We start from the raw sequence: 17788 nt of genomic DNA, 5'->3' as shown, positions 1-17788 counted from the left end.
TGACCTGTGTCTTAGGACAGCCAGAGAGCTGTGATTGGAGAGCCTGGGGCCTGCAGCACCTGCATGAACTGCTTTCTTGGTGTTCTTTCCTAGACGTGCATTAGACATTAGCAATAAAGACTTGATCAGGTTCAGGGTTGAATAGGGGGAACACTATGTCATTCCTATCCGGTGGCTTCAGGGAGGCCCAGAGTGCTTGATTTTCTGTTTTAGTGATGCTAAACTTCTCAGGGAGTTTAGGTGGTGGTGTTCTTATCCCTTTGTTGTAAAGTCCCTATCTTATCCTAACGGTTGGTTTTAGTATCCATTAGTAATCACTGCCTGAGTCAGTAATTTTATTAGGAGTTGCAAAAGGATGTTTTTCTAATGTAATTACTTATTTTTATTAGCTGGGAATGTGTATAAATTATCTTTCTCTCTTCCATGAGGGCTGTTTGGTTACTCTGTTTTATAGCTTATGTTGGAATATGGGATAAATACATAATTAGTTAAAAGGTTTCATAGTAGTGAGTTGATGCCCTAATAATCTCAAATAGTGTTTTAGGAGTCCCTTTGCTATTATTTTTTAAAACTGTGGTAAACTACACATATCATTTACCATCCTAATTAATTTTTAGCATACAATTCAGTAGCATTAAATACATTCACATTCTTTTGCATTCAATTTCCAAAACTCTTCATCTCGCAAAACAAACTCTGCACCCGTTCAACAACAGCTCCCATTCTCCCCTCCCCTTAGCCCCTGGCAGCCACTGTTCTACTTCCTGTCTTTATGATTCGACTACCCTAGGTACCTCATATAAGTGGAATCATGCAGTACTTGTCTTTTTGTGACTGGCTTATGTCACGTGGTTTATTCATGTTGTAACGTGTCAGAATTTCTGCCCTTTTTAAAGGCTGAATAATATTCTATCGTATGTATAAACCACGTTTTGTTTATTCATCTGTTGATGGACACTTGGATTGCCTTCCACCTTTTGGGTGTTGTGAATATATACACACAAATTTCAAACTGTCAAAATCAATACAATTTTTAACATTAGGACAACTGCATAAAGATGAAAGTGTTTTTTATAGCTCTTCTTGCCCTGATGTATCACATTAAGGATGTATAGATTGAAATATTATATTTGAAACAGTCATTTGTTTCAAACAGTCTTTTCTCTCCACGGTTAATATATAGTGACTTGACATAGAGTTAGGTTACTTGTTTCTGTTTTGCAATTTTTAGGGAATGCTTTTGTTTATTTAGTTCAATTTCATGTTATTTAAAAATTATGTAAGACATTTCATTCCAAAGTTCAAACTGTAACAAGGAACGCTTAGAGAAGTCTTGCTTCCATCCCTGTCCTTAAGTCCTGTTCTCTCCTTCCCCATAGGTAACCATTTTTATTCAGTTTTGGCTTATCACATAAGCAGGCGTGTGTGTGTGTGTGTGATATTCTTACTTACACAAAACAGCATGTTCATTTACTGTTTTACACCTAAAATAATACTTAAAAAAAAACTTCATTACGGAATGTCCCAAACATATATAAAAGCAGAAAGAATAGTGTAATGGACGCTTCTTTAACAGTTAGCGACTCATGGCCCATCTTGTTTCATGTATCTTCTTACCTGCCCCTCTCCTCCAATGGATTATTTTTAAACAAATCTCAACATCAGTGCATCTGTAAATTTTTCAGTATACATCTCTAAAAGTTAAGGGTTCCCCTCCAAATATAGACATAATCATCATATCTCAGAATTAACAATTTTTCATTATCAAATCAATATCAAGTGTCAAAGGTCTCAATGTTATCATTAAGTTAGTGTTCAATATCTCTAGTTGTCTCATTCTTTTTTACACTTGGCTTGCTTGAATCAGGATCCAAATCAGTGCTATGCATTGTAAATGTTGAAAATTTCTCTTAACTCTCTTTTAACCTATAAATTCCCTTTTCTGTCTTTTTTTTCCCCCTTGTAATTAGTTTCTGGAAAAAACTGGGTAGTTTGTCCTGTAGAGGCCCCACATTCTGGATTTTGCTGATAAAAGCAGAGGTCCTTCCCTGTCCTCCCAACAACTTTGCCTCTGTGCAGCTTCTCTGACCCTGTCAGGCCACTCAGTGAGCAGTCCAGGTGTCCCCTTATTACTAAGAAGAGCTTCTCTAGATGCAGCGCCAGCTCAGTCAGTTGGTAGCTTTCCCCTCTGGCAGTCTGGGCTCTGCCCATTAGAGCTTCAGTTAGTCTGGCCATGGACTTGTCTTCCCTTGGTTCTGTCCCGGGGCTGAGAACAAAGGAGCTGCTGCTCCTTTGCTCTCACAAAGGAGCTGCTGCTCCTTTGCTTCCCACCTTTTCTGTGCGTGTATGTGGTTAGCTGTGGCTCAGGGCACCTCCTCCCCACCAAGAGTGGGCAGACAAGGCTGAGGGAATGGAAACGGGCAAGACGACTTATTCAGTCTACAGCCAGTCAGGGTAGGCTTAGGTCCCCTATGGAAGTCACTGAGCTATCTTACTGGAGGTGTGGAGTGGGAGCCACCTCTGCTGAGTGAAGAAGAGGCCCTGGTGGGTCTGGCAGTGAAGTGAGGTCTTAGGATTCAAGAAGTGCCTTAGGCGTCTGGAAAGGGAAGGCTGGACCTCTGCTAAACTGGAGGGAAGAAACACAGTTCTAGAGCAGGTCTAACTCTTGGGGACACTGTCGGGTGAGAAGTAAAGCTTGCTTGGATATAAGTCTCAACACTTTTAATGAGGTCTGGGGTGTCCAAGTATCCTAAGAGAGTTGGAAGAGAGGATGGTTAGGGGAGGGGTTATTCTGACCTGTGTCTTAGGACAGCCAGAGAGCTGTGATTGGAGAGCCTGGGGCCTGCAGCACCTGCATGAACTGCTTTCTTGGTGTTCTTTCCTAGACTTGCCAGGTGTGCCAGATGCTGCTGCCCAACCAGTGCAGTTTCTGTGCCCACCAGCGGATCCACACACACAAGTCCCCTTACTGCTGTCCAGAGTGTGGAGCACTCTGTCGCTCCGCCTACTTCCAGACCCACGTAAAGGAGAATTGCCTGCACTATGCCCGCAAGGTGGGCTACAGGTGGGTGCTGCCTGGCTCGCTGTCCTGTCCTGGGATTGCCCAGTGGCTGGTCCATCTCCTGGGCCAGAACTTGTTTCAGAGTGAGCTTTGGTCTTCAGAGTCCTGGCCTCCAGCTCAGGCAAGCATGTTGATTGGTATGTGGACAGACATTTTTATTTTCTAGAGAACAAGAAGAGAAAGGGGAGAAGAATAAGGAGTTAAAAAAAAATTAAACAGAAAAAATAGCTTTGAAGGGGAAGCTTTGGGGCAGATGAGACTATATAGGACCTTTACTTTGTCAGCTTGGTTTTTAAAATGTATATAAACTTAATTTGCTCACAAATTTACTGTGTTTGGCATATTAAATTGAAAGTACTATTTCAATAATAAATTTCCTACTCACAGCACTTTGAAATGTTCTCAATTTTCATTAACAAATGGAGCTGCAAGACTCTGAAACTTAAAGGGCTCCAGTATCTTCGCGTTGATTAGTTTTTGTTAGTTCGTGAGAAGCAAGTAAAACCAGAGAATGGAAAAAAATGATCAGCCTCAGAGTGAAATCAAGAAAACTCTTATTTTAGACTGAATCTCCTCCATTGTGTCAGACATATATAAGCAAGAAGTCATTTTCTGGAAAAAGAGCAAAATGAGGAGGTGGCTCCCTTCAAAGGCATTGATCTGTAACTTTCACAGTGACCCAGTCAGGGCTCCTGTATTGACTGACCGCATTTGAGAGTTTCTGCATCTTCTCATGTTTTACTTTATCACTTTCACTCATGAAACTTATTTTGCTCAAGTTTAGTAAGATTTTCTTTTCTTTGGTATTTAAAAAAATACATATGAATTTAGTTAATTTAATAAACCTTTTCTGAGTACTTATTATTGTGCTTAGCATTGTGCCAGACACTCAAGATACAATGATTAAGACACAGCCCCTATCCTCAACAGAGTTCCAGGCTGGTAGGTTCCGTGTGCACAGTAATTGTAACTTGGGGCAGTCAATCCCATAGTGGAGGGATGGTCAGCAAAACTCCACAGAGAATTTAGGAGATTTTTAGGCAGAAGAAAGAGGAAGAAAATACCTGGCAAGGGAATGGGCGGGGATACTTGCACACCTGAAAGGAGTTACAGGAAGATCAGCATCTCTGTAGAGGTGGGTCAGGACGGTGTGGGGACTGTTGAGAATTGAGTTGGTAGAAGGCAGACCTACTTCTTGTCAGACATTTGGTCTTTATCCAGTGGACGGTGAGGAGCTACAGAAAGATTTGCAGCAGGGGAGTGATCTGGCTAGATCTGTTTCTGGGAAGCTGACACATATATTAGGGAAGGAAGAGACTAGAGACTGGTTGAGAGGTAAGTGTGACAGCTCAACCATGGCCGTAGGGATGGAGAGAAGGTAGATTTGAGAGAGACACTAGAAGTAGAAGCATTAAGGCTTGATAGCTTATAGATGGGGGTGAGGATGGAGAGGGGTTAGTGATGACTCCCAGGTTTCTTTCTTGATGTGAACATGTACAAGTATAGACTAATTTCTTTGCATGTTAGGAGAATGGAGAATCCAAAATGCATGAGAAATGAAACAACCAGACACGGGCTTGTACAAAGCCCTTGCCATCATATTTCAGAAGAGCAGAGGTTGGCAGCATCCCAGGCTACATTTTTAAACCAAAAACACCTGATGTGTGTTTTTACAGTATTCTATAACATTTGAAAATATCTTTTAAACTTTGACTTAAGTGTGTACTGCTTATTCCAAGATCTAAACCAATCCAACAGAAATGCAATCAACACTTAAGATTTTTATCTTTGAATCTTGAATTTAAGAAATTTCCAATAGCACAGATGGATTAATAGCAATTTTTTTGCCTTCTAATTTTATTTTCTTTTGTATGAGTAAAAAGAAACACTATCTCAAAAGCAATTCAGTTTATCAAGCCTTTTTATAAGGAATGTCAGCGAAAAATGTGATTCAGCTGTAGAGGGATTACTGAAGATAATTGACATTAAAATCATCAATGACCTGTGATTGAACTCTGAAGGCATACATTCTAGTACAATATTCATGACACTTAAGATTTAAACTATTGAAGTCTTTGTAAGTAACAGCTTTATTCAGATATAAGTCACATACCATGGAATTCACCCATTTAAGGTATATAGTCTGGTGGTTTTAGTACATTCAGAGTTGTGCAGTCAGTCGCCACAATCAGTTTTAGAGCATTTTCATCACTCCCCCAAAAACTATACTAACAGTCTTCCCATGCACCCAGTCCATAAACACTGATTTGCCGTATCATAGATTTGTCTCTTTTGGACATTTCATATAAATGGAATTATACTCTTAGCGTAATATTTTCAAGATTTATCTTTGTAATGAACGTTTCGTTCCTTTCATGGCTGAATGATGACCTGTTGTATGTATACACCACACATTGTTTATCCATCCATCTGTTGATGGGCATGTTTTGGTTATTATGAGTCAGGCTGCTAATGAGCATTCATGTACAAGTTATTGTATGGATGTATGTTTTCAGTTCTTGTAGATATGCACCTAAGGGTAGAAGAGCTGGGGCATCTGGTGACTTGGACTTTTTGCAGAACTGCCAGACTGTTTTCCAGAGTGGTTGTACCGTGTTTACATCCTGCCAGCAGCACATGAGGGTTTTGAGTTCTCTGCATCCTCACCAACAGTTGTTATGTCTGACTTTTGATTATAGCCATCCTTGTGGGTGTAGTCGGTATCTCATTATGGGTTGGATTTGCTTTTCTCTGATGGCTTATGGCATTGCACATCGTTTCATGTGCTGTTTGTATATTTGTATATCTTTCTTGGAGAAATGTCTGTTTAGATCCTTTGCCTATTTTAAAATTGGGTTATTTGTTATCTTCTTATGAGTTGTAGGAGTTCTTTATATATTCTGGGTACAAGTCCCTTGTTAGATACATGATTTGCAAATATTTTTTCCCATTCCGTAGGTATTAATAGTTTTTAATGAACTCTCAAAAGGCACCTATGTTCCTGTTTATTGAGCTCTACTACAGTTTTACAGTGTTACTTCATTTTATATTATTATTGCTTTTTCTTGAAGACAGTGTAAAAAGCCTATATATTTTATGTGTATGTATTTTATGTAAGATGTATATATGTTATATATATATATATTTAGAATTCTACAAATTATCTTGCTTTTTGTTGATAATTTAGAATGGCCAATGATGTCATAAGTGAGTAAGTTTAGACTTTTTTTATTCATTATTTTCTTATTATTTGTGATTATTAGCAAAACTAAAAATTTTACTGCTCTTTATCTTTTCTAAAACCACGTATTTCATAGCATATGATTCTATAATTGTTTGTTTTCTCTTTAAAAATTAGTAAAGAGTTGTCATGGGGTTGGATCTCTGCATACTTTTCCTCAGTTTGTGAGCCCTGCCCAGTTCAGTCCCTCACCAAGGCCTCTTGGCATGTATTCTTTTACCCCATCATGTTTTACTTTCAGTGAGGTTTCTTTGAAGAGTGGGTAAATAGGATGGATTTTTAGTTACATTTTTGAAGAATATATTTATATTGTTTCTGTAGGAGTTTGGGCAAACTGCACAAATAAGGCCACGTAAGAGATTCCTTCCACATATCAGGCATGCTTGTCCACTTTGGATGAATTTGGAAATATATGGATTTTTTTTCCTCCTTTTGGTACCTTGTGGTATGGAAGTACTTCTATGTGCTTAAGTTGGTCACTATTTTGTTTAGCAGGAGAGAAAAGAAAATGTACGTCAGTAGTTTGTATAGAAACTCCAAAGCATTGGAATTCATTGCAAATAGCTTTCTGGTTCTGTGAGCTAGTAAGTTTGCAAAGGTGATTCTTTGCCCCTGCTCCTACCCCCAACCCCACCCAACATACGCATGCATGCACACATGCACGCGCACGCACACACGCATGGAATAAAGACAAAAGGTTGGTCAGGATTCTGTGATGATTTATGAGGACTGAAAATGGGCTAATGTAGTGTGTTGAAGAGAAGTATTTGGGAGTCGAAGAATCCTTAAGTGAAGGCATGTCCTTTCTTTTAGTAAAGCAGCAGCCTGTCTTCTAGAGCCTACTAGGTATCCAGTTGATGGGCGAGCAATATTGCAACAAAAGGGAAATCAAAGATGTTTGCTGGTGTAGAGGAGACCTCTGGGCAGGAAGGACTGAACACATGAGGGGTCTGGGAACCTGAGTGGATGCAGGTTGGCAAGGGGAAGGCCACATACTGGAGAAAGGAAAGGCAGTGTTTATAAAGAGATTGTGAAGTTGGAAGGAGAGTCCAACATGGCCTCAGTTTCAGAAAAATGGTTTCATACAGTTCGTACATTATGAAACGATATATGCACTCAATGAAGCTCAGAAAATATGAATGGATAGGGAGAAACAGATAAAGAGTTACCCGTGGGCCCAGCAAGGAACCAGCACAGCACTCTGAGCTGCGTGGTCGGGAGTGGTGCCGGCCACATGTGGCCAGTGAGCACTTGAAGTGTGGCCAGTGTGACTGGCCATTTTATTTTGTTAATTTAAATTTAAATAGCAACACGGACAGTACATTATAGAACATTTCCGTCATCACGGCAAGTACCCCTGGACAATGCTGCGCTAGAGTATTTCTTCATGAGCTTTGGGCTCTTTGTTTCATTGTGGTGGTTATGGGGAGTGCAGCATTTCCTGACTATTTTTTATTCAGTGGCCATCCCTGCTTGTTCAGTACCAGCCTGTGGGAAGGCACAGGCTGTCTGCAGCCTCCTTCTGCAATTCCTCTTAGACCCCTGCAGCTGTATCACATTTTAATGGATATTGTTTATGTCATTTTTGGGCCACTCCCCTCCCTGTCCACTCCCACCAACTTCTCTTAGCTGGGCTCACATTTTCGGTTTGCAGAAGAGAATCCTCTGGTTGGGGAGGGGAGGGTTTCTCTCCTCCCTTCTCTACCAGGCGTGGCCTTGGGCTTGGGGGGCGCTGGGTGACAACATTGTGCCAGATGGCAGCTGGCAGGCTCTCAGGATGTACAAGTGGAGGATGGAAGACCGTGTGCTCGAAGGAGGGGCTCTGAGACACCTGTGTTCCTGCCCTCCATCCCTCCTTTCGCAACGCCATTTCTGGGTCTGACACTGCCCCCTCCACACTTACACCTCTGCCCTCCAGGTGCATCCACTGTGGGGTCGTCCACCTGACCTTGGCCTTGCTGAAAAGCCACATCCAGGAGCGACACTGCCAGGTTTTCCACAAATGTGCTTTCTGCCCCATGGCCTTCAAGACTGCCAGCAGCACCGCGGACCACAGCGCCACCCAGCACCCCACCCAGCCCCACAGACCCTCCCAGTGAGTGCAGCTCCAGGGCCAGCAGGCCTGTGGGCGGAGCCGAGTGGCTTGGATGCTGTAAGGGGAGGTAGTGGAATGTACTAGGAGCTGGGCAGAGTTGCCTGGAGTCCACCAAAGACATCTTGAGGCTGAGGAGTATCCGTGTTGGCTCAGAGTAGTGCTTTCCCGAATCTGACCCTGGTTCAGAGAGAGTGGAGATGGGGTGGGGACTGTGTGGTTCTGGCCGCGGAGCCTTGGCCACCTCACGCCCTGGGGCTTGTCTCACAGGCTCATGTATAAGTGCTCCTGCGAAATGGTCTTCAACAAGAAGAGGCACATTCAGCAGCACTTTTACCAGAATGCCAGCAAGGCCCAGGTGGGCGTCTTCAAGTGCCCCGAGTGCCCGCTCTTGTTCCTGCAGAAGCCAGAGCTGATGCAGCACGTCAAGGTGGGATGCCCTAGGGGAGCAGGGCGGGAGGAAGTGGCACGCCTCAGGCCGGGGGTCTGACTCTATGCCTCTTTCCCCTTGCCCAGTCAGTAATCGCTCTCCCCATCCCCAGAGCACCCACGGTGTTCCCCGAAACGTGGACGAGCTGTCAAGCCTCCAGTCTTCAGCGGACACGTCCTCAAGCCGCCCTGGCTCTCGAGTTCCCACTGAGCCCCCAGCCACTCATGTGGCTGCTCGGGGCAGCTCCCTGCCCTCTAGCCGCTGGGGCAGGTCTGAGGCCCATCGCAGGGCTGAGGCCAAGCCCCGGCTGAGAAGCACTGGCTGGACCTGCCAGGAGTGCCAGGAGTGGGTTCCTGATCGGGAGAGCTATGTGTCCCACGTGAAAAAGAGCCATGGTCGGGTAAGTGCGGTCAGGGTCACGGTGCCTTGTCAGGTCCTCTCCGATAAAGCCAGGGCCCCCTTCAGTGTCTGACCCCTTAGGGTTCCTGCTGCTTTGGCCAGGGTGGGTACCGCAGATTTTGAAGTCTTTGGGGGCATTCTCCTTTTGGCTCATGTTATCTGAGAAGAAAGGCCCCCAGAACCATCTTATGGTTCTGATGCTTTGCTTTCTGTGACCGCCTGTAGACGCTGAAGCGGTATCCATGTCGGCAGTGTGAACAGTCCTTCCACACCCCCAGCAGCCTGCGCAAACACATCCGCAACAACCACGACACAGTCAAGAAAGTCTACACCTGCGGGTAAGTCTCCAGAAGTGGGAGCCAAGGGACCCGAGATCCAAGAAGACTGTCCATGGCACCTCAGGGCTTTTCTCTGCTATGAGATCAGGGATCAAAGGCAACAGATAAGCAGTGATGCGACTGTGGGCCTTGTTGGGCCAAGAGGCTTCAGTACCATCTGCTTGTGCTTTAGGACAAACCCTGGCCTCCTTCATGCTGACCACCAGCCAGCACTTGGGTCTCTGGGCAGTGCCATCCGGGAGTGGAGAGTGAGATCGTGTCTGAGGGGCAGCACAAATATTCTGATTTGCTGTTGTCTGCTACTTTGGCTGGCTTGCTGGCTAGATTTTTCTAGGGAGTACCCAGCACTCCCCAACCAACCTAGGGACCACCCAGCCCACTCTCTGTCTGCTTCAGACTCTTTCTCCCCTGGAGCCAGGAGCGGCTCCCACTTCTGCCTGCCTGCCAGACCTGCCTGGCTCCACTGGGCTCCACAGGCTGTCGTCTCACACAGTGTCTTTGGCTGTCCTTTCGCAGGTATTGCACAGAGGACTGCCCCAGCTTTCCTCGGCCCTCTCTTCTGGAGAGTCACATCAGCCTTATGCATGGTATCAGAAACCCTGATTTGAGCCAGACGTCCAAAGTCAGACCTCCGGGTGGACATTCCCCTCAGGTGAGTGTAGGGTCCCCGCACACCGCAGCAGCTTGCTTGGTGAGGCCTGGAGCTGGAGAGGCACTGGGAAGGCCATGGGGTGCTCACTTGTCATTATGGCTATGCCACAACAGCAGGGACAACTTCCCTCAATGGGAGTCACTGTTGAGCTCTGCGTGACCCATCTGAGACTGCATACAAGTAAAGGATAGGGAGAAAGATCCATGAGGCAGCCCATTGGCCTCTTGTTTCTGCTGTTTTCCTGTCACTGTGATCCCTTCCTTAGGAGTGTGCCGTGCTTTGTGACATGGGAGAGCATTTACACGCACCAGCCTGCTTCTGCCTTACTGCAGTCCTCAGAGTGGGTGGGTGGGACTGACTGTCGGGTGACAATGGCCGTGCTTGGCTGCCCCCACCCACTAGGTATGGGAGAGGCCAGGCCCTAACTCTTGCTCTCCTGGACCCTTGTGCTATGACCTCATCCTGTACCTGCCACGCCCATGCCCATTCCCGGTGAACTTTGGGAACAGCCGGAGTTTCCTCCTCACTGTAGGCTCTTCCGTGCCATGGTAGGGGTTGCTCTTCAGAGGGACCCTGCCTGCCTGGGGAAGTCTGAGAGCTCCTGGAGTTCCAGGACATTCTTTCTTGGCTGTTCAGGGAAAGGTGCTAGTCAGCAAAGGCCCTTTCACACAAGCAAGTGGAGTGTCAGTTGACGTTTTGGCACCATCTGTCTGCGATTAAAATGCACACACTCCTGCCCCTCCAAATGCATACACCATTCAATCCAGCAAGTCTGCCTCTCGGATTTATCTGTCAGATATCTTTGGCCTTGGGCACAAAGAAGTGTGTTCAAGGATGTTCACTGTGTGCTTGACAAAGATGGAACTCAGTTGGCCGCCAGTTGGCACTGTGCCCCCCTCACTCCCGGTGGGTTTGTGTGCCGCTGTTAGGATAACGGAGCCTCTGTATAAGCTCTCACGGAGACACGCGCCAATCCATGTGAACTGAAGAGCAGGGCGAAGAACAATGTGCACGCAACGCTACCATTCTGTGAAAGAGCTGTCTTATTTGCGTATGTGTGTAGAGTATCTCTTGGAGGAGCCACAGAGCTGGTGACACGGTGCTCTCTGGAGTTCAGGCCTGGGAGTGGGCAGGAGGATGTAATCTCCATGCCCTTCTTATGTCTTTGGAATGTGGTACCATAAGCACATGCTGCATTAAAAAAAGCAAACAAAAAACCCCCAAACCAACCAAAGCTAAGCCAGCGTTCAGGGCCGAGGTGACCCTGGCCTGGGTGGAAAGTCTGCGAGGCCTTGGGCTGCACTGGTCATGTCTGGGGGATCCTGTCTCAGGCTTGGCTTGGCCTGGACTTGGCTCACGCTGTGTCCCCTTCAGGTGAATCATCTGAAGAGACGGGTCAGCGGGGCGACGGACGCTCCCGGCACCAGCAACGGCGCGACCGTCTCCTCCACCAAGAGGCACAAGTCGCTTTTCCAGTGTGCAAAATGCAGCTTTGCCACAGACTCGGGGCTCGAGTTTCAGAGCCACATACCTCAGCACCGGGTGGACAGCTCCACCGCCCAGTGTCTCCTCTGCGGCTTGTGCTACACCTCCGCCGGCTCCCTCAGCCGCCACCTCTTCATCGTCCACAAGGTGAGAGACCAGGAGGAGGAGGAGGAGGTGGCAGAGGCAGCAGTGGAGGCGGCAGAGCCAGAGGAGGGCTCCGGGGAGGAAGTGTCCACAGAGACCAGGGAGAACGGACTGGAGGAATGTGCCGGCGAGCCGTTGGCGGGGGACCCAGAGGCCAGGAGGTCACCGGGCCCGGCCCCCGAGGAGGACGGTGCCCAAGATGCTCAGAGTCAACCACAGGCCTCTCAGGACCAGGACGGCCACTCACTGTCCCCTCAGGTGTGACCCGAGGCTTGGCAGTGTGTGCGGTCGGGTGGTGCCGTGGCACCCTCCACCTGCCGTGTGGACAGTGCGAAACAAACGGCTCTGCCGGCGTGAACGTGGCAGGCTGTGCCCTGGAGCAGTGTCTGCCCCGAGCTGTGAGGTGCTGGGTGTGCCCCAGCTCCAGGAGATGTGGGGTCACCCAGGACCTCACAGATCTGAATTTACTTCTGTTATTTATGGCTTTTTGCTGCTTCTCAGTACCCCAACTCTTGTCTGTGTTCTTCAAACCCCAGGCTGCATCAGTGGCCCAACCCCAGTGCTGTCCACTCCGCGTGAAAGTCCTCCGGGAGGTTCCCACCTGCTGCTCTCAGCCAGGGGGCTCCTCCCGGCTCTGGGCCTGCAGGTGGCCTGAGAAGAGGGATGAGGGGGCCTGACACAGAGTGTTTGGGGGAGCGCTGCCCACCCTGGCCTGGCAAGAGCCTTGGTCAACTTGCTCTTCCCTCCCATCCACTCTGATTTTTCCCCACCAAAATGTTCCTGGAGAATGTATCACCCCGCTCGTCCTATCTGTGTGGGTGGGAGGAACTTCTACAGCACGTCTGTTTGGAACCCGGGAGAGAGGAAATGCGGCCCAGGTAGGCAGGCGCTGGGAGGCAGACCCTTCAGAAGGAGTGTGTGTCCTTATACTGTGGCTGTCCCGCCTTTCCGGACAAGTGGGGTTTGGGACACAGATGTTGGGGTATTTGTATTCTTGCTCCTGTGCCATTAGAGAGGCTGCTGCCCCAGGCAGGCCAGCCCCTCCTCCTCTTGGCTACACTCATGTTGCTCAGACTATATTTCAAATAAAAAATTCTTCTTACCATGCAGGTGGGCTCTTGTATTCCTCTTCAAGTGAGCCTGGCCCCACCCTGCTCCACCCAAAGGGTCTTTCCCAGATGCCCCTTGTTTTCCCATCTCTGAGGGAGGGCAGTGTTTCTACTGTTCACAGAAGGCCCACTCTAGATTCTGGAGCTATGGTTAGGAAACCAGGAGCCTGGTTCTGCTTGATTCTCTAGAGACCTTCTGAAAGGGGAAGGGGAGGGTCTTAATGCTGGTCAAGAATCACCTCCAAGGTCTCCCCTGGGCCGGCAGCATCAGCTATAGGACCTATTGAAATTTTCTGGGCACTTCCATCTCTCTTCCAAATGGATTTTCAACTTGAGAGAACCCTTTACTGGTAGGGCTGGTGGGGAGGGATAGAGGGAGGAATTTTGTAATTTTCTTACAGTGTTCAAGGTCTTGGTATCGCCACTGTCACAGAGGACCTGGATGTGTGAGAATGATTAGATATGTGAGGCTGGACTGTTTTTTCACTGATGGCAGAGTTAGGGCCTGACTCAGCACAAGGAGCAGGAGGTGTGTGTGGAGTGTCTTCTGACCTGTGACCTGAGTGGCTGCCGCAGCCTTGCCTGGGTGAAATGTGGGATGTGGGACCGGGCCTGGCAGGATCTAGTGTAGCAAAAAGAAGTGGGTCCTGGCAGAGTTCTTAGAGGTGATCTTTCAAGGGAAGCATTGCATATTAGTTACAAATTATTACGTCAGGTAAATATGCTGACCTTTTCACAATTGAAAACAAAACCATTTGCTTCCTCTATTAGATGCCCCATTTTTAGTGGAAGTGCTAATGCTGTTGGGAGAGGTTAGCACCTGCCTCAGTTTTGGAGAGAGTCTGCTGTTTAATGATTGCTATGCCTGGCAAGGTCACCGTGTCCCTGCTTGCCAAGGGGGCAGTGAGGGCAAGATCGGTCTGATTCAGGCTGCCTGCAGAGCCAGAGCTACCCCAACTGCACTGTCATCCCTTTCCTATTCCAGTTGCAGGGTGCCCACCCTGTACCCCGGGTCCATTCACAGGAATTATAGGGGGCTGATAGAAGGGTTTGAAATGAATGGCTGAATCTCTTCCTGCCCAGAAACAGTGCTGGCTGGAGGTAGAGACAGGAGGTGGTCAAATCACAGGTTTTGGCCCCAGATCCGTCTCTCCTTCCTGGGAATAGCGTGGAGTGGAAAGAATGCAGAGAAACCTGGGTCACAGCCTGGGGTCTGCCCTTAACCAGCTCTTAACAAAGCCTCTGCCTTCACCGGCTCCTCCCCTGCAAAGCAGAGCTAGCCATTCCCATCCAGCTTGCTTCTCTGGCTTTTGTGAAATGGTGAGTGTGGAAGCACTTTCTAGTTTATGAAATTATATTAAAGTGAGGGATTCTTGATGTGACTTCAGGACGCGGAGTGTGGAGTGTACCTCTCCTGCCATTCAGACTTGGATGCTGATGGTCAGTTACAGTTGGTCCAGGACACCTCCATTATTTAGTGAACATGATGACAATAGAATGTTAAGCCCTGCTCCTGTGCCCATCATCTTGCTAAATACTTTCTAGTGATTCTTATTTAGTCCTCACAATGATCTCATAGTTATTCTCTGTTTAATAGAGAAGAAAACCGAGGCTCAGAGAGGTTAAGTAACTTGCTGGGCCACCTATAAGTGTGATGGTGCTGAGTCAAGACTGTCTGGTTCTAAAGTCCATGACATCAACCACTGTGCTATGGCCGGTTGCCAGTTTGTCAGCAGTTTGCAGCCATCTAGACATCCGCTTTCCTACTTCCTCCACAGTTGGCGTTCCAGGTTCTCTTTGGAGTCAGTTTGTACCTTGTCACCCCAAGGAGGGCCCTGCGCATCACATTTGCTTGTGACGAAAGCACATGCGGTGTCTCTATGAACTTTGATTCTCATTGGGATTTAACTTGCATTTGAAGACCATTTTGGGGGGGCCATCCCAGAAAAGGTTACCCAGCCTCACAGGGAACATTGTTCCCTCAGGGTCCAATATCTTTTGATCTTTTCTTTTTTTAAGGTGTTTTTTAATGGTTGCGCTATCATTTGTTATCAGAAAAAGCTTGCTGTAACAGGCACTTATCTGCACATTAGCTGGAGTGCTCTCCTGATCAAGTTAAACAGATAAAATTCCCACCCTCCTAGAAACTATGCTGAGGCTTGACAAATGACTAGTATTTATTTTCCAACTGCTTTATCTCTGTAAAATGATATGCTGAGTTACTATAAGCTAATTGAGTGTGTAGAAAGAACTGTTCCCTTATGTAAACAGTCTGGGTTTTGAAAATATAACACTAGTGGCTCAGCAAGTTCAACACACTTTACCTTCCCTGAGACTGAGGACTCTCCCCACATCCCCTGCCCTGTTCGCCACTGCACATTCAGCACTGAGCACACCTTATTTTACTTGTTTAAAAAAAATTTTTTTTAATTAGTACATTATGTGATAAGACATCCAAACAATAGAAGAGTATACAATGAAAAGTAAGCTTCCTGATGGAGGTCAGCCTGTCCCCTCTCCAGAGTTAATTGCTGTTATCTATATCTTGTGTATTCTTTCTGAATAATTCTATGCATTTACACATTTATAAATATGTATACATATCTATTTTTAATACAAATGGTAGCATTCTATACACAGTGTTCTGAAGCTTGCTTTTTTTCACTTATATAATGGATGTTGTTCCAAGTTCATCCAGCAGGCCAGTCTAATTCTTTAAAAGCTCTTAGCACAGTTCTTTGCATTCAACAGTGGTTCAAAGAGTGTTTGAATGAGTGAGTGAATGCATGAATGGAAGAATCTGATTCAACTAGTAGCTACAAAGTTCTCTCAGGGTCTGATCTGAGCAATTCAGTATAGTCTAGATTCTAGAACATACACCCCGCCCACACGTCTTTTCCAAGAGATTCAGGCCATCAGCCATCAACCTTCTCCACCATCTGGCCACAGCCTGAGGGCCTGGGAACCGGGACCCTTGGGCCCCTTTGGAAGAAAGAGCACACTAAGTCATCAGTCCCAAGTATGGCATTTTTTTGAGGTCTCCATTTAAAATTACCTTTTCTTACTAAAAAATGATATAGCCTTATTGGAGCAAATAAAAAATGTATACTTATAATCCTGTTTTACCTTTGTAATTTTTTCATTTTTGCATATCACTTTCCAGTCGTTCAGTTCATAGCTGAATTTATGGTGTATAGTTATGATGACAGTGGTTAACATTGAACGTTTCTATACGACAGAAATTTTTCCAACATTCATTCTCTTATTTAGCCTCATAACAATCCTCTGAGATGGAGACTTCAATTTTCTTTTGGAGGTTCAGAGTGGTTGAGTAATTTCCCTAAAGTCACAGAGCAAATAAAGGGCAGAACTGGTATTCACTCGGGTGTGACTAGCACTGCGCTGCCCTGGATTTTGTACCCCACTTTTTTCTACTTAACATTATGTTTAGACACTTTCACATTTCTCCATAGTCTTTAAATCCTCATTTCCAATAATTATACTCATTTTCAAATCAACATAATTTACCCATTTCCTGTTTATATTTAAATGTGTCATTTCATCAGTGCAGGGAAGAGTGATGAGCATGTAGCTTTTTGCTTCTGCAGAGTTATTCAGTATTTATCTCTACTTTTCTTGACTAAATTCACTGGCAGTGTGATAGAATGACGAAATCAGAAGCTAGGTTCCAGTCTGGGTTCTGTAACTAAGTCATTTGATCCCTCTTGGTTCAGTTCTCAAATCTGTCAAGTGGGGTGGGGGGGAGTGGTTTAAGTCTCTGGGGATCTTGAGCCTGGCTAGATTTTATCTTCTAGTTCTTGTATATGTTTATGTCAAAATGGAAGATACCTTCCCAAAGGCAAGAACTCTTACTGAATTTCTTTTTTTGTTCGTCTTATTTATTTATTTATTAAATAATTATTGACTTTTGGCCTAGATATATCCAAAAGTGGAAACAACCCCTCCTTTTCTGCCCTCTCCTCCCAAGGCAATGTCACTTTTATTTGCATTTATTTATATTTCAGTTTGCATCAGATTTATGCTCTCTCAGAGTTCTAGTTCTTTTATGGTCACATTTTTTTTTGGCTTTTGTCAACCTTTCCAAGTTCAAACTGTTTACTCAATAATTCCCAAACATCTTCAAATCTTTCTGTTACCCAGCTCTCTTTTCAGCAGGGACCTAGATCCAGATGAATTCTTGAGCTAGTTCAGTGTGTCAGGCATTGGCCTTTTAAAATGCTCTATTTTAAAATGATAATAATAATAAATAATAAGATTATTATTTGCAAATTCAAATTGAGTTTTTAGTGTGTGAATACTAACAAGTCAACAAATGTGTAGTTGATGGTATGGAAAATGGGGTAAAAGGATATGATAAAGCCATTTAAGTCAATTCTAACTGGGAAAAGACCTCATCCTAGTGAGTGCTCAAGTGACAATGGATCAGTAGCACCATCTGGTTTCATGGGTGGGCATGGTATTATATCTCTTTACATAGGATAGTCTAAAATCTACCAGCTCCTCTAGGACGGAATCCCATAGACTTTGCCTCTGTTTTCTGTGAAAATGGGGGATAGTTGACTATGCCTTTGATGTTTGAAGAGAGGGATTAAGCTGTTTTTAGATCCGGCTTTCCTTAAATTAGGAAGCTCCTTTGTTTCTAGGCCTCCCCTTTCAATGATAGCCCAGGGCCCTCTGAATGCACTTCCCATTTCCCTTCGGAATTTTTACTCTTTAGACCAATTTCCTTAGAGTTTTGCCCTAAGACCCATTGTTTATAGACGGGGCTGAATAATTCGGGTATCTCAGGAGGAGGGTGGCTTCTGCTTTCTAAAAA

General features: G+C 45.7%; 1 protein-coding gene across 6 annotated transcripts in view; it reads left to right on the top strand.

Moving 5' to 3' along the window:
* The window catches only part of ZNF592 (zinc finger protein 592), a 44114-nt gene extending 28530 nt beyond the window's left edge, over positions 1-15584 (top strand). For 5 of the 6 annotated variants that reach the window (XM_023520991.1, XM_011376123.2, XM_023520992.1 and 2 more), the window contains 7 exons: positions 2886-3064; positions 8221-8397; positions 8665-8824; positions 8937-9224; positions 9449-9561; positions 10078-10213; positions 11588-15584. In XM_023520991.1, the coding sequence (XP_023376759.1) occupies positions 2886-3064; positions 8221-8397; positions 8665-8824; positions 8937-9224; positions 9449-9561; positions 10078-10213; positions 11588-12106 (1572 nt within the window). In that variant the 3' untranslated portion in view covers positions 12107-15584. Of the gene's footprint in view, positions 1-2885; positions 3065-8220; positions 8398-8664; positions 8825-8936; positions 9225-9448; positions 9562-10077; positions 10214-10478; positions 11563-11587 lie in introns of those variants that run through there. The other variant, XM_023520995.1, reaches the window with a different exon arrangement.
* Positions 15585-17788: the final 2204 nt, after the last annotated feature.

The sequence above is a fragment of the Pteropus vampyrus genome, unplaced genomic scaffold, assembly GCF_000151845.1.
Source record: "Pteropus vampyrus isolate Shadow unplaced genomic scaffold, Pvam_2.0 Scaffold286, whole genome shotgun sequence".
NCBI lineage: Eukaryota > Metazoa > Chordata > Mammalia > Chiroptera > Pteropodidae > Pteropus > Pteropus vampyrus.
This window is presented reverse-complemented; position numbering and strand designations above follow the sequence as displayed.